At 40.0% G+C, this 13,703-nt stretch overlaps 1 protein-coding gene across 7 annotated transcripts in view; it reads left to right on the forward strand.

Moving 5' to 3' along the window:
• Positions 1-2,641: 2,641 nt before the first annotated feature.
• Positions 2,642-13,703, forward strand: part of DISC1 (DISC1 scaffold protein) — a 574,426-nt gene continuing 563,364 nt past the window's right edge. For 2 of the 7 annotated variants that reach the window (XR_011975415.1, XM_072647493.1), the window contains exon 1: positions 2,650-3,538. Coding sequence is in view for 5 of the 7 variants with exons in the window: in XM_072647493.1 (XP_072503594.1) it covers positions 3,439-3,538 (100 nt within the window). In the remaining 2 variants the exon portion in view is untranslated. Of the gene's footprint in view, positions 3,539-13,703 lie in introns of all 7 variants that reach the window. The other 5 variants (XM_072647488.1, XM_072647489.1, XM_072647492.1 and 2 more) reach the window with 5 other exon arrangements.

Consider the following 13,703-nt stretch of genomic DNA (forward strand, 5'->3'; position numbering starts at 1 on the left):
TGGTTGGCACATAATAAGTATTTAATAAATGGTAGTGGATTGACTGATACCAAGTCTAGTCTTCTCACTACACTAAATTGATTCCCTAGAAAGGCAAATATGTCTTGATAAGATCATTCAGATATTATTTGATGTTGCATTCTACCAGGGTGATGTTTCTGATATTCTTCTCCATCCCTGTAGGGACATATTTGGAAACTCCAGATGTCATATTCTAAATATTGCAGCCAGATGAATCTTTTAAAATCATGCCATGCTTCTGGACCAAAGAGAATGCAACACTTCTTTATATGAATAGAGTGCCATGCACATATCCATGAACACTGATTTTGATCATGATTAATTTCTATCTCTTGCTCAAAAACTTCTTATGGCTAATTGATACCTATAGGACAGGATTCAAGCTCCTAAACCTGGCATTCTGGATGTCACTATCTGAACCTTTCCAACCTTATCTACTAAGAGTCTTCCTTCTTGAACACTGAAATCTAGCTAAACCTTGGTATCTACAGAACTTCTAGTTTACCTTATTGATCCTTGTCTCAGCATGAGGTAGTTAGGCCACTACCATTCTCCAACATGAGTAAAGTGGTACATGGAAGGAAAGGAAGATCAGATACATTCATGCTGTTTATCCCCCCTAAAATGACCTTTCTCTTCCTCTCCATCCAGCTAAATCCTTTCCATTTTTCAGGCTTCAGCTTAAATCCTATCTTCTTTGTGAAGTCTTTCCTATACACAAGTGAACTTTCTTTCCCCTGAATTTTGTATACTTTTTAAATCCATACCACTTATTTGCTGAGACCTAATCACCCATTGCTTCCTTTTATTATTTCTTCCTGTGTCTAAGATCCTATTTTTTTTGACTGCCTTATATTGAACTTGTAAAGGTCGAAAACAGAGATGTCAAAAACATGGCCCATAGTATTCCTGGGTGCAGCTAAGCCAAATTAAAATGTAATTGGAAAATATTTAGCAAAATAAATAAAAATACAACAGACAACAACTAAGTCAATATGTGGTTGAGGAGATTCTTATGTATGGTTTAGTGACTGCCATTTTTTTTTTGAGTTGGACACCATTGCTTTAAAACCTTCAAATCTTTTTATATCGTTACAGCCAATGTTTTCTACTCATTCTTGTTATATTTTCCTTAATTGGAGTCAGCCCATTACTCTATCTTATTGAAACCTTTTTGATTTTTTTTTTGTCTTTTGACATGTTGGTTGTTGCTTTCTTTGACATGTCACCTGCAAATTTTACAAACATGTTATCTATACCTTCCTCCATGTCATTGATTAGAATGTTGAACAGCACAAAGCCAAGGACAGATTCCTTAGGATCTTCATTTGAGATCTCCCTCCAAGGTGGCATAGACATCCCCATCAATACTTTTGGGATCTGGTCAACTAGGTCTGAAATCACCTAACTGCCTTATCACTTGATCCATGTCTTTATGTGCTCCACTGCCTATAAGCGCACTTAAATGTTTGTTGAAGGAACAAATAAACAACCCCTAGGATGAGTATTCTGTTAGCCTAGGAGCTTAAGGAGAGGTCAAAGACATCTGGGGTAGTGACAGACCCACTGCAATGGCATTAGGAAATTGATGAGAATTCAGATGCCTGAATTTTGTTTAGGTTACTTTGATTGTAGGGTTGCTACTACCTATGCTCCCATTTTTTCCATTCTACCTTCTTCTGCCCATCTTGCCATTATCTTGTCACTATTTCCTTTTTCTACCTGGAACAGCACACTCTTTGGAAAAGAGACCAAATGTCCTTTTTAGGTGAGTTAACCCATTCAGCTTTGGAGCTCCATCCTGGGGTTCAGCTCTTGGTTTTCAAGTAACTACATCTAGCAGTCTCAAATTCACCCAAATCAGACATCTTGGAACATTTTGCCATTTCTTTTCCTGGGAATAGTGATCAAATCAGTACTATCAGTGCTTCTAGGAAAAGACAGGGCCATCCATTACTCATCATTCTTTATCTTTTCAAAATTTTTTTATTTATTTCCTTTCATAGTTCCCAATTACATTAAAATTTTTAAACATTCATTTTAAAAAATTTTGAATTCCAAATCCTCTTCTTCCCTTTGGTCCCTCCCTCACCCTCTGAGAAGGCAAGCAATATAGCAATTATACATGTGAAGTCATGCAAAACATATTTCCGTGTTAGCCATACTGCAAAAGAAAATACACACACACACACACAAATTAAGTGAAAAAATCTGCTTCAATCTGCACTCAGAATTCTTCAGTTCTCTCTAAGGAGATGGATAGCATTTTTCATCATGAGTCCTTTGGAAACCACTCTTTATTCTTGTGGCTTCTCAGACAAAAACTTCCTTCTTTGGTTATGACTCTCCTATATGTGTTGCTCCACACTGTTATAAAATAAGCTATTTGAGGACAGAAGCAGTTTTACTTTTGTATTTGAATCACTAGTACCTAAAGATGGGTATTAGGCTCTAGTGAACTACCAAGTAAGGAAGGTGAGGAAAGTCCCTCTACTAATGCAGGTCAACACCTCTTCTGCAATTTACTGTCTTAGGCTCTTTGTGATGCTCTTTGGAGTTTTCTTGGCAAAGACACTGGCCTGATTTGCCATTGCCTCCTCCAGCTGAATTTACAGATGAGGGTAAAAGCAAACAGGGTTATGTGACTTGCCCAAGGTCACACAACTAGTAAGTGTAGGAGGCCAGATTGAACTCAGGAAGATTTCTCCTGACTCCAGGCTGGGCACTCTATCACTGCCCCACCTTCCACTACTCTAACCAGTAGGCTATAGCTGGCACATTGCTGGTCTTAATATCAAGTTGTTGTTGTTTTCATTCAGTTAGTCATTCTTTTCCTCGAAATTTCCTCCCACTCTACTCCACCTCACACGCCTATGTTTTTACCCTTCCCAAAATTTGGAAGCTGGGGGATTCCCTTTTATTTTCCATACCATACTCTTCATATTCTTTCATCCTTAAATTCTATATCCTCGTTCTCTCATCCAAGCTCTTCTCTTCCAAGGTTCAGAGCTGGGATTTAGTAAAAGCAGAAACCAAACTTTCGGCAAGCCTGGGGCCCCCACCACCGAAGTTGGGGAAGCTCAAGGGGGGTGCTGGAGGTGCTTAGAGAGCTCGGAAATCTCACAGAAATCACGGTCCTGGAGAAGGAAGCAGTCTCCTTGCTGACCCCCATCCCCTTCTTCTCACAACTCCTCTCCCAGCTCTCGTTTCATGCCTCTCTGACTGAAGGGCCAGGCCCGGGTGTCCCCAGGGGAGTAGACCGTGCAGACAGCGCCGGAGAAACGGAGGGAGAGAAGAGGAGGAGGAGCCCCGCGTGGCTGGAGCCCCCCCCCTCCCCGCCCCCGGCTTCCCACTCCCCGAGCTCTGGCGGGCGTGGAGAGGAAGCAACGGGGGTAGCAGAGCTCGTAGGGAGGATCGATGCTGGGCAGGGGGCAGCGGGGTGCCCCGGCCGCCTGGGGCGAGCGCCCTGAGCAACTGAGGGGCAGCGGCAGAAGCAACAGCGGGGGTCAGAGCCCTGGTAAGAGACCTCCACAGCCACCCAGGACAGCACTTCGAGCAGGGTCCCTCCAGCTTCTCCCACTCCTCTCCCCTCCCCTGGACGGGCAAGGGTGGGGTGGGGGTCGGGCTGGAGCTTTCACCACGGTTCTTCGGAGAGGGATTCGAGCGGAGCGGGGAACTGAAACCGCCTAGCAGTTTGGGGGCTGGGTGGGTGTGGAGAAGTAACTGACATCCAGGAAGTGGCAAAGGTAACAATGGCAACTTCTACCGCCCCGTTACAGCGGGGAGAAACTGAGGCACAGAGCGTGCGGGGGCCGTGCCTAGAGACAAACAGGGTCACGGCTGGGAGTGCGCGCCTGTCCCTCTGCGGGTGCCCAGCACCGAAGCTCCTTTCCCTAACGAGTACGCGCTTATTTTCTTATTTGGTTTAAGAACCAGAGAAGGAGGGCACTCTGCCTGCGCGCTGGTAGGCGTTTTGTAAGTCAGCGTGGTTTGGGATCGGGGCTGGACCGAGTCCCAGCCTGCAGCGCTCCCAGTCCGCGGGTGGGTGTGTGGCTTTTCGTGTTAACCCGGGAACTGCTTCGCTTTGTTTTCGTTTAGATCAATTGCAGGAAACTGACTGGACAAGAGCCCTTCTCTGTGCATTGACCCCCTCCCTAACTTCCCTGTGTTGGCGGCCGCTGACGTGGGGGCAGGGCACGCTGGACTTAAGAGCACGGTAGTGCTAGGAAGGAGGTGGGAGGTTCCCCAACTTCTGTCGGATCAGCAAGAGCAGTTCTTAACCATGCTTCGATTTCTGGGGCCCCATCCCTACCGACTAGTCATGACGTGAGGCTCGGGAAATGAGGAGAATGGAAGAGGGAAGGTTAGAAAGGAGGTGATGAGAAGATTGAGAGAATGTAGTCCCGCTACCGACCCCAGACCCGGGCAACGTAAACAGTTTCATGGGGTGCCACATCTGATTTAACAGCACTACATACCGCTTACCAAGGTTCGCTGCAGGGGTCCCCGACAGGTGGTAAGAATAAACTCTTAGCGGCAGTGCTGATACTAGATTCATTAAAGGTAGACTATTCTGAAGAATTCAATTAACTCAATTCATTTCCTTCTGAAAGTGTCTGCAAAGGAATTCAAAAGTTTCATATGATGCTAAAGTGGGTTATGGTTATACTACCCTACAACAAACCCTCCGTCTTGACTCAGAGTTTTCTCTGGCTTTTCTACAGGCCTGGAATGCCCCCACTCCTCACCTCTGGCTTCCCTGGTTTCTTTTGAGTCCCACCTTGTGCAAGAAGCCTTTTCCAATTCTCCCCAAACTTAGGGAATTTCTACTGAGACTATTCCCAATTTATCCTATATTTATATATATTTTTTCATATGTATATATATATCTATCTCATGTTTGCACACTGTTTTATGCATGTTGTCTCACCCATCAGATTGTGAGTTTCTTGAGAGCAGGGACTGATTTTTGCCTTTCTTTTTATCCCCAGAGCTTAGTACAATGCCTGGCACATAAAAGAGCTTAATAAATGCTAGTTGACTGACATTCGAAAAAATAAATAGTGCAAGGCCAGTTCAATTTATTGAAAAGCCTAGATGATGGAATGTTGGAAATAACAATCATTTTAAGGTTCACAAAGCACTTTACATACATTTTCTCATTTGATCCTCACAACAATCCTGTGGGATTATTATTCTCATTTTATTGATGAGGACCTTGAGATTCAGAGAAGTTTGCTGACTTGGTAGGATTTCAATTCAGAACAGCTCACTTGTCCAGTTATTCCTCTAAACTAAGAGATGCTTGAATATTAGGCATCTAAAGCAACTGAGGAACCCAGTCTTAGTGATTAATATAGATTCTTCAAAGAAAAGAAACTGCAACATATCACAGAATGCTCTAAAAACCTAGCACTTAGTAAATATTTTAGAAACCGATAGGGCAGAAAGGCATTACAGATATGACTGTGCTTGTCACAGAGAGGAAATGACAGTTCCTGGTTTGGTTTGGAGAAGCAACTCAATAAAAATATTTAGAAATGAAAGGAGCAAGTTAATTGTAATCTTACAAGTTGTTTTTCCCCCAGTATGCTTGAAATGATCTTGTTGACTCTTTTTGTTTGAAAAATAGATGAAATTTAAATTATCCAATCCAGAATTTTATTTTATGATTTTTTGGTCAAAAGCTTACAAGGCAGAAGCTAGGTACAACATGATCTTTAAAATCTTATAAAGATTAAAATAGAACAAAGTTAAAATTTCTGAGTGCAAAAATAGCTACCAGTTCAGAGTTGCTTTCATGAAAGGAAGCATTTTTGTTGTGATTATAATCAGCCAGTTTGCATTCTGGGTTCCTAAGCAAAACTTTGTGTGAGGGCCCTTTCCAGTGCCCTGATCCCAGAAGTGGCTTCAGCTGACCCACAGTCAGGGTAGCACAGTGAAACCATGTTAGATTTACAGTCAGAGGAGGGCACCTGGGTGGTGCAGTAGATAAAGCACCAGTGCAGAAGCCAGGAGAACCTGAGTTCAAATCTCACCTCAAACACTTGACACTTACTAGCTGTGTGACCTTGGGTAAGTCACTTAACCCCAATTGCCTCATCCTGGGTCATCTCCAGTCATCCTGATGAATATCTGGTCACTGGATTCAGATGACTCTGGAGGAGAAGTGAGGATGATGACCTGCACAGCCTTCCCTCACTCAAAACAAGGTCAAGTGCAAATCATGTCATCATTTCTCTGATGGCATGGTCTTCTTCGGCAACAAAGGACATGCACACACACAGTCAGAGGAACAAAGTCATTTACTAGCTGTGTGATTTTGGGCAAGTCACCTAAACTCTTTGAGCTCCAGATTCCTCATTCGAAACATGACAGTTTGAACTTGATCTCTAAAGTCTCTTCTAGCTCTAAATCTATGTTCCATGGTCCTTTCCCTCCTTTTCCTCCTCCCTTACTACACATGCCCACCTTCCCCCAAATACAGACAGAAAAGAATACTTATGAGTGGTAGCCCAAGTAATAAATATTGCCTTGACAGGACTCACAGAGTGAATCTAGTCCATCTCTATCCCAGGTGAAAAGTAATAATACTCTTCATAGTGGTGTTATTACTAGTTACATAAATTAATTATTAAAAACTAGTTAACTAGTTACTAATACATTCATTAAGGCAAATGATCAATTATGGAGCATCTTAAAATGTGTGTAAAGAAAGACGCTCAGACATATGCTAGCAGTGTGACCCTGGGCAAGTCACTTAATTCTGTTTGCCACAGTTTCCTCATCCATAAAACGAGTGAGAGAAGAAAATGGCAAACCACTCCAGCATCTTTGCCAAGAAAACCCCCAATGGGGTCATGAAGGGTCGGATACAACTGAAATAACTGAGCAACAATAACAAAAGAAATGTGAAGTTTTCCCATGATGCCAAAAAGATCATACTACTATGACTGTGCTATGTATCCCGTGTTATGTATATATTATGTATACAGTCATTCTGCTAAAGCAAACCCTCAATAATGTAGAATAAGGGAAGGCAAATTGGATTTAATGTAAATTTGAGTTGAGACCTTTTTGAATAATAGGTTCAGCACTAATGGCTGTATGGCTTTGGAGGTATATCATTTCCCTTTTGGAACTTCCATTTCCTTATTTGTTAAATTAATACAATCTAAGTGCTAGGATTGAGACCTTGAGTTTTACCCCAGAGTACTGATTTGAAGGTGGTGGTTTGTATTTTTCTTTCTTTTTCCCCCTTGACTGCTGTATCTGTGTATCAGGGCTTGATGGTCTCCTGATGGGCTGTACCCCATGTGCTACCAGGATCCTTCATCTGGTCCCATACCTAGGGATCCTTGCTCTGGTGCTCTCTTGGGAACTACCTCCTCTCAACAAAACCCCTGGGAGGGCTCAAATGCTTCTCTCCCAGGAACTGGCTGCTCCACTTCAGTGAATACATTTGCAGTCAGACTTCCCTCTCTGCCAGTGGTGTCAAACTCAGAGAGAAACAGATCCCTGTGGGCTGCACACTGATTTGGAAAACCATAGATTAACATTATCTAAGTTGCATTGTATTTTTTGTTTACTTTGTTATTATATTTTATTCTGATTTGGGTCACACTCCCGAGTTTTGCAGGCTACCTAGTGGTCCTTGAGTTTGACACCTCTGATCTAGCCCACTTCCACCACCATGCCCTCCTACCAGGTAAAAGAATTTCTAGTTAGAGCTCTGTATTATACTTCAACCTCACAGGATTATTGTGGGGAAAGAAATTTGTAAGCCTCTAAGCACTATAGATATGGGAAGCATTATTTTTAGCCACTATTAGGCCAGAATCTCCTGGTCATGTAAGTCTTTCTTCTTTGTTTCTTTCTTTCTTCCTTCCTTTCTCTCTTTCCTTCCTTCCTTTCTTCCTTCCTTTCTTCCTTCCTTCCCTCCTTCCTTCTTTCTTTTCTTCTTTCCTTCCTTCCTTGGTTCCTTCCCTCCTTCCTTCCTTCTTTCTCTTTTATCTTTCTTTTTTCTTTCTCTTTTTTTCTTCTTTCTTTCTCTCTTTCTTCAGGTTAAGTATTTTTAAAACAGTGATGTGGGTATAGTATACATGAATTTCAGCAAGGCATTTGACCAGTTTTTTTTTACATACAAGTGCTTAGTATGGTACCTGTAGTAATCCCATAGTAATCATTTAATAAACACTTTTCACTTCATTCATCCTTGTGGATAGAGTGGAGAGATGTGAACTACAGCAGTGGTGTCAAACTCCAATGGAAATGGGGTCCACAACTACATATTGACTTAGAAGCCACATATAACATTATGTACATATATACGTATATATGTATATATAATATTATATATGCATATATAATTTTGTATTATTACTTATTTTGTTAAACATTTCCCAATTATATTTTAATCTGGTTCTTGCTTTACTTGGTCAGGAGTTTTGCTGCAACTGCTGTTCTTAAGTTTGATACTCCTGGGAAAGAGGCTGGTACGGTTGAGGATTTGTAACTAACATGATCTTAGTCTGCTACAGTAAGAGAAACCAGGTATCCATAAAAATAGCAGTGATATAGCTACAGTGCCAGATTTGCTGAGGTCAAACCAAATCTTGATTTTTATATTCAGTTTGGGTCACCACATTTTAGAAAGGATGTTGATGAATTGGAACATATCCAGGGGAGGAGAAAAAAAAATCAACCCTCTTTAAGTGCCTGCTATGTGCGAGATATTATACTAGGTCCTGGAGACAAGCACAAAATCCCCATTCTTAAGGAGCTTATGGTCTACTAACAGGATAGTAAGGGGACTGTGAAACTTAGCATTATGAGATCAGTTGAAGGGAAGGAGACTTTGGGATGCAGTATGAAGTCGCCTTTTTTTTTTTTTAAATAATTTAATTTTTGGTTCCAAATTCTTTGTTTCCCTCTTCTCCCTCCCCAATTCATTAAGAAAGCAAGAACAAACAAAGCCCATTACAAATACGTATAGTCAAATAAAATAAATTCCTGCATTAGCCATGTCCAAAAAATAGGCTTCAATTTGTTCTCTGAGCCCATCACCTCTCTGTCTGTTAGTAGATATCATGTTTTATCATGAGTCCTCTGGAATTGTGGTTGGTCGTTGTGTTGATAGGAGTTTCTAAGTCTTTCAGAATTGTTTGCATCTGTATTATTATTATTATTATTACATAAATTGTTGCATAAATTTCTCACGCCATTTTGTATCAGTTCACATAAATCTTCCCAAGTTTTTCTAAAATCATCCCTTTATCATTGCTTAATAGCACAATAGCATCCCTTTAGACATACACCATAACTTGTTCAGCTATTTCCCAACTGATGGACACCTCCTTCCTTAGTTTCCAGTTCTTTGCTACCACAAAAAGAGCTTTTATAAGTATTTTTGTACACATAGGTCCCTTTCCTCTTTCTTTGATCTCTTTGAGGTCTCAAATCTAGTAGTGGTATCACTAGGTCAAAGGATATTCACAGTTTAATAGATTCTTAGGTATATTTTCAAATTACTTTCCAGAATATCTGAACAATTCATAGCTCTACCAATAGTGAATTTGTGTTATTTTCCTTTTTTGTCAACTTTGTCAATCTGATAGATGTGAGGTGGTACCTTAGACATGTTTTAATTTGTATTTCTTTAATTATTAGTGATTGTGAACATTTTTTGGTATGATTATTAATTTCTTCTTCTGAAAACTGCCTATTTATATCTTTTAACCATTGGTCAATTGGGGAATAGTTTTTAATTCTTCATAAAAACTGTTTTTAAACAGTGTAGAGATTACCAGGTGAAAGAGGGATTAAATTTATTTATCTGGGCTCCATATGGTACAATTAGAAGGAATGGAAAGAAATTTCAAAGAGGAGAGTGTTATATGCCAAGCCAGACCAAGGCTGGTCTGGCAGTTCCAATTTAGTATGAAAACTAACTAAGATACTCATAGATTATTTAACAGTTAAAAAAAGGAAGTTTACTTAGTAATATCATGCAATTACTAAATATACCATAATGTATTATTGGATACTTATGTGATACTCAGCAAAGATACAGTATTGATTCAAATTCAAAACACATAGCTTTTCTGCCTCTGCACTCTTGCCATGGTGCCACATTAATCAAAAGAGTTCATGAAGCTTGAGTTCTTGACATCTTGAGTGCTGATTTTTTTTTTTTTTTTTGCTTAGTCCACTAGTAAACTTTATCAATGGTTCAAGCCTTGGAACAATTAAGTCTTAAGGATCATTTCACTCTCTTTTAAGAAAAAGCTAGCCTAACTTACATGGGGTAGGGCCTTAAGAAAAGCTAGCCCAGAGTATGTGACAGGGACTTTAGAAGACATTGTTCCTGCCACAGAGGGTTTTTGCTTAGTAGAAGGAAAATCTCCTTAACAATTAGAGGTACCTGAAAGTAGGAAAGACTCTCTTAAAGGGCCAGTAGATTTCCCATCATTGGGGATCTTCAAGTGGAGGCCAGTTGACCACTGGTGAATGTTTAGGAATATTCTTGTTCAAAAATGAACTAGGTAATTTCTGAGGTCTCTTTCAATCCTGAGATTAGACATTGAGAGCTAGGATAATAAAATCACAGAACTTAGAACAGAAGGAGATCTCCAGAGGTCAACTGGTCTAGCTCCTCACTAGCAGGCGTTGGCAAACTATGCAGATGGACTGACTAAAGCTAATAGAGGCTAATTCACTTCTTCAGGTTCACAGAGCTCATTAGTGGGATGCAGGAAGGAGAACTCAAGTCTCCTGACTCCTAGGCCAGTGCTCAATGGAAATAGAACAAGTTGATTTGGAGTTAGAGGAGTTGGGTTTAAATCTCAGCTCTGCTACTATAAGGATAAATGAGGATTAAATGGTAACATAGCAAAGTGTTAGGGAGTAGTCTTCTTTAATTCCTTAGCTCCTGCCAAGAACAGGTGCACAGAATGGAATAGAACCTAAACAGATTGTTCTGCCAATGTTATTGATGCACCTATGTTATGACAAATTAACCAGTGAAGAAATAGAGGGATGGTAATTCTGAGAAATAAATGGTTGTATTGAAGTAAGTTCTAGAAAATAGTTCCACTGAAATACTTTCTGATTTAAATATTGTAATACTTAAACTATTAATTTTAATAAATGAGAGCAATAATTTAAACTATTTAAATAAATATTTATAAATATTATACATGAATCATTTTAGATACCTGTAGAATTTACTGTACTTTTATCTATATAAAAAGAGTGTTATGGATTTCTCTTATGGTCTCTTTTGTAGGCTACCTATATGTATGCATATACTCTGAAAGCTACTATATTCTTCTTTTCCAATAAGCTCTCTGTTATTTCAAGGACTGTTTCCATGGAGGTTCATTTCAACATCATATTACTCACTACCTGTATGACCTTGGGCAAGTCAATGAGTTTACTTCTTTTACTCTTAGTTTTTTAATCTATTAAATGAGGAGGTAAGACCAGCTGATCTCTGAGATCCCTTCCAGTTTTATAATCTCTGATTTCCTATGAAATAAATAATATTGAATCAGTCTCTGCCACATGCCAACTCATGGCTTATTTGGTAGAATGACAGAATCATAGACAGTTGCAAAAGACCTTGGAGATCGCCTAGGCCAGCCTTTGACCTGGTTTCCTCTATTTATTCTCACCTGGAAAAAGTTAGATACAAAATTTCATTCTTGTATATGCCAGAAATTTATCCATGACCATCTTGTAGCTATGTTTCTCAAGATGATTTATATCAGTTGAAGGCTGGATTAAAGAATTGTAGGCTTAGCTCAAATTTCCTTGGTTTAGAAAATTTATTAGGTCACTTTTTACCTTAAGCAAAGTTACGAAGTCCATAAAATTTCTTATTCATCCCATATTTCTACTACTGCATCTCCCACCAAGGGTCAAGTAAACTTATTCCTGGTGTTTTGACTTTTCATAAGACCCCAGTGGATCCCTGAAAATACTCTTATGTTCTGGTTGTTTCACTATCTCTTCCCTCTCCACTCTATACCCCTATTAAAACTTATTTGTCCCGTGTCTAATGCTTTTGCTATATGTCAGGTGATGGTGGGTGCTGTTTAGTTTCTTGGATTGACTGCTTAACCCATCAGTGGGTTCTACTGGCTACTAGCCTAATCTCAATCAACAATGAAGAGTAGGCATTTAGACAGTGCCATGCTCAATGGAGCAGTTATGTGTTCTACTCAACATCAGAGGGCTCTTGGCAGGGGTTGCAGGGGAAGGGGATACTAAACTCTCTAAGGTTCTCAGAGAGTTGACAATCTCTATTCCCCAACTTCTTCCATTTTTGCAGAGATAGTGCTTGTATTATTACTCTAGATTTGTGAGCAGTATGTCTCAGACTAGGAAAAATCTCCCTTGCTTACTTATACTACAGTTCAGTGGACCCCTATAATATGAGCATAGCATAGGAGGCAGCTGGATGGTTAAGTGGATAGAGTGCTGGACCTGGAGTCAGAAAGACCTGAGTTCATATGGCCTCAGACACTTAGTACCTCTGTATGACCCTGGGCAAGTCTCTTACCCTCTGATTGCCTTAATTCACTGGAGAAGGAAATGGCGAACCACTTCAGTATCTTTGTCAAGAAACCTCATGGGCCATATATTCCATGGGGTCATGAAGAGTTGGACGCAATTGAACAACAACATATGATGAAACTGATTATACAAGCCTAATTGACTCTAAATTTTACTCATTATCAACAAAGAAATATTAATACCAATTATGTGTGTGTATGTGTGTATAACTAATGTGCCAAACCTAGGGTGCCAAAATAAGTCCACTCCCAAACTAAGGATTCCAGAAGCAAAGTTTAGCTGCTAAAACTAAAACCTTTCTATCAGTAAATCTCCCCAGTGCAGAAACTAGGAGGTGTCTCCCATCTGCTTTTCTAATCATGACCCTAAGGTGTCCAATCAGTGAGACCTGGGATGTTTATTTACCTTCCCACCCCATTTCTGTTCTCATTCCTTGTCACTGCATAGGTTGTCTGATCTGGCTTTCCAACTAGATCTCACCTGTGAAATGAGTGGAGTTGGTCTAGATGATTTTCTAGGTCCCTTCCAGCTTGAAATTTATGAAGATGTGACTGTGTGAATGATTTGGGATTTCATTGGTGTGAGTACTCCCTTCAGTAATGTGATCATAGACTTTCTACCCTCCATGACCCTTGCTTATATATTGAACACTCCCTAGAGGATTCATTGAGCACCCTGGGGACTTCTCCCTGTTCTTTTTTGATCCCCTATTGTGTGACACTTTGATTTTCTATTTGTTGTCCTTTATTGCAACAAGATCCTCTCCTTCCAATGCTTGTCTCCCACTCCCTCCAGCTTTCTGATTGATTATACATTCCTTCTATGGTGATTCTTATTCATCTTCTTGAACATGTCATTGTTGCTAATATGGGGCAATGTGTTTAGGGAACATGTTACACTTTGGGTATTTTTCCTCTTTCATCCACTTTGTTTTCCTATTATATATGATTATACCAATGTCTTTTTACATAATGTATATTTTACTTAGGAATCAAGGGAGCATTTAGAGCAGAGGTTCCCAAACTTATTTGGCCTACCACTCCTTTTTTTCTTGAAAAGAAAAAAAAATTACTCCATGTCTTCCCTTAAGGAAATCTATTTTC

Source organism: Notamacropus eugenii, chromosome 2, assembly GCF_028372415.1.
Source record: "Notamacropus eugenii isolate mMacEug1 chromosome 2, mMacEug1.pri_v2, whole genome shotgun sequence".
Taxonomy (NCBI): Eukaryota; Metazoa; Chordata; class Mammalia; order Diprotodontia; family Macropodidae; genus Notamacropus; species Notamacropus eugenii.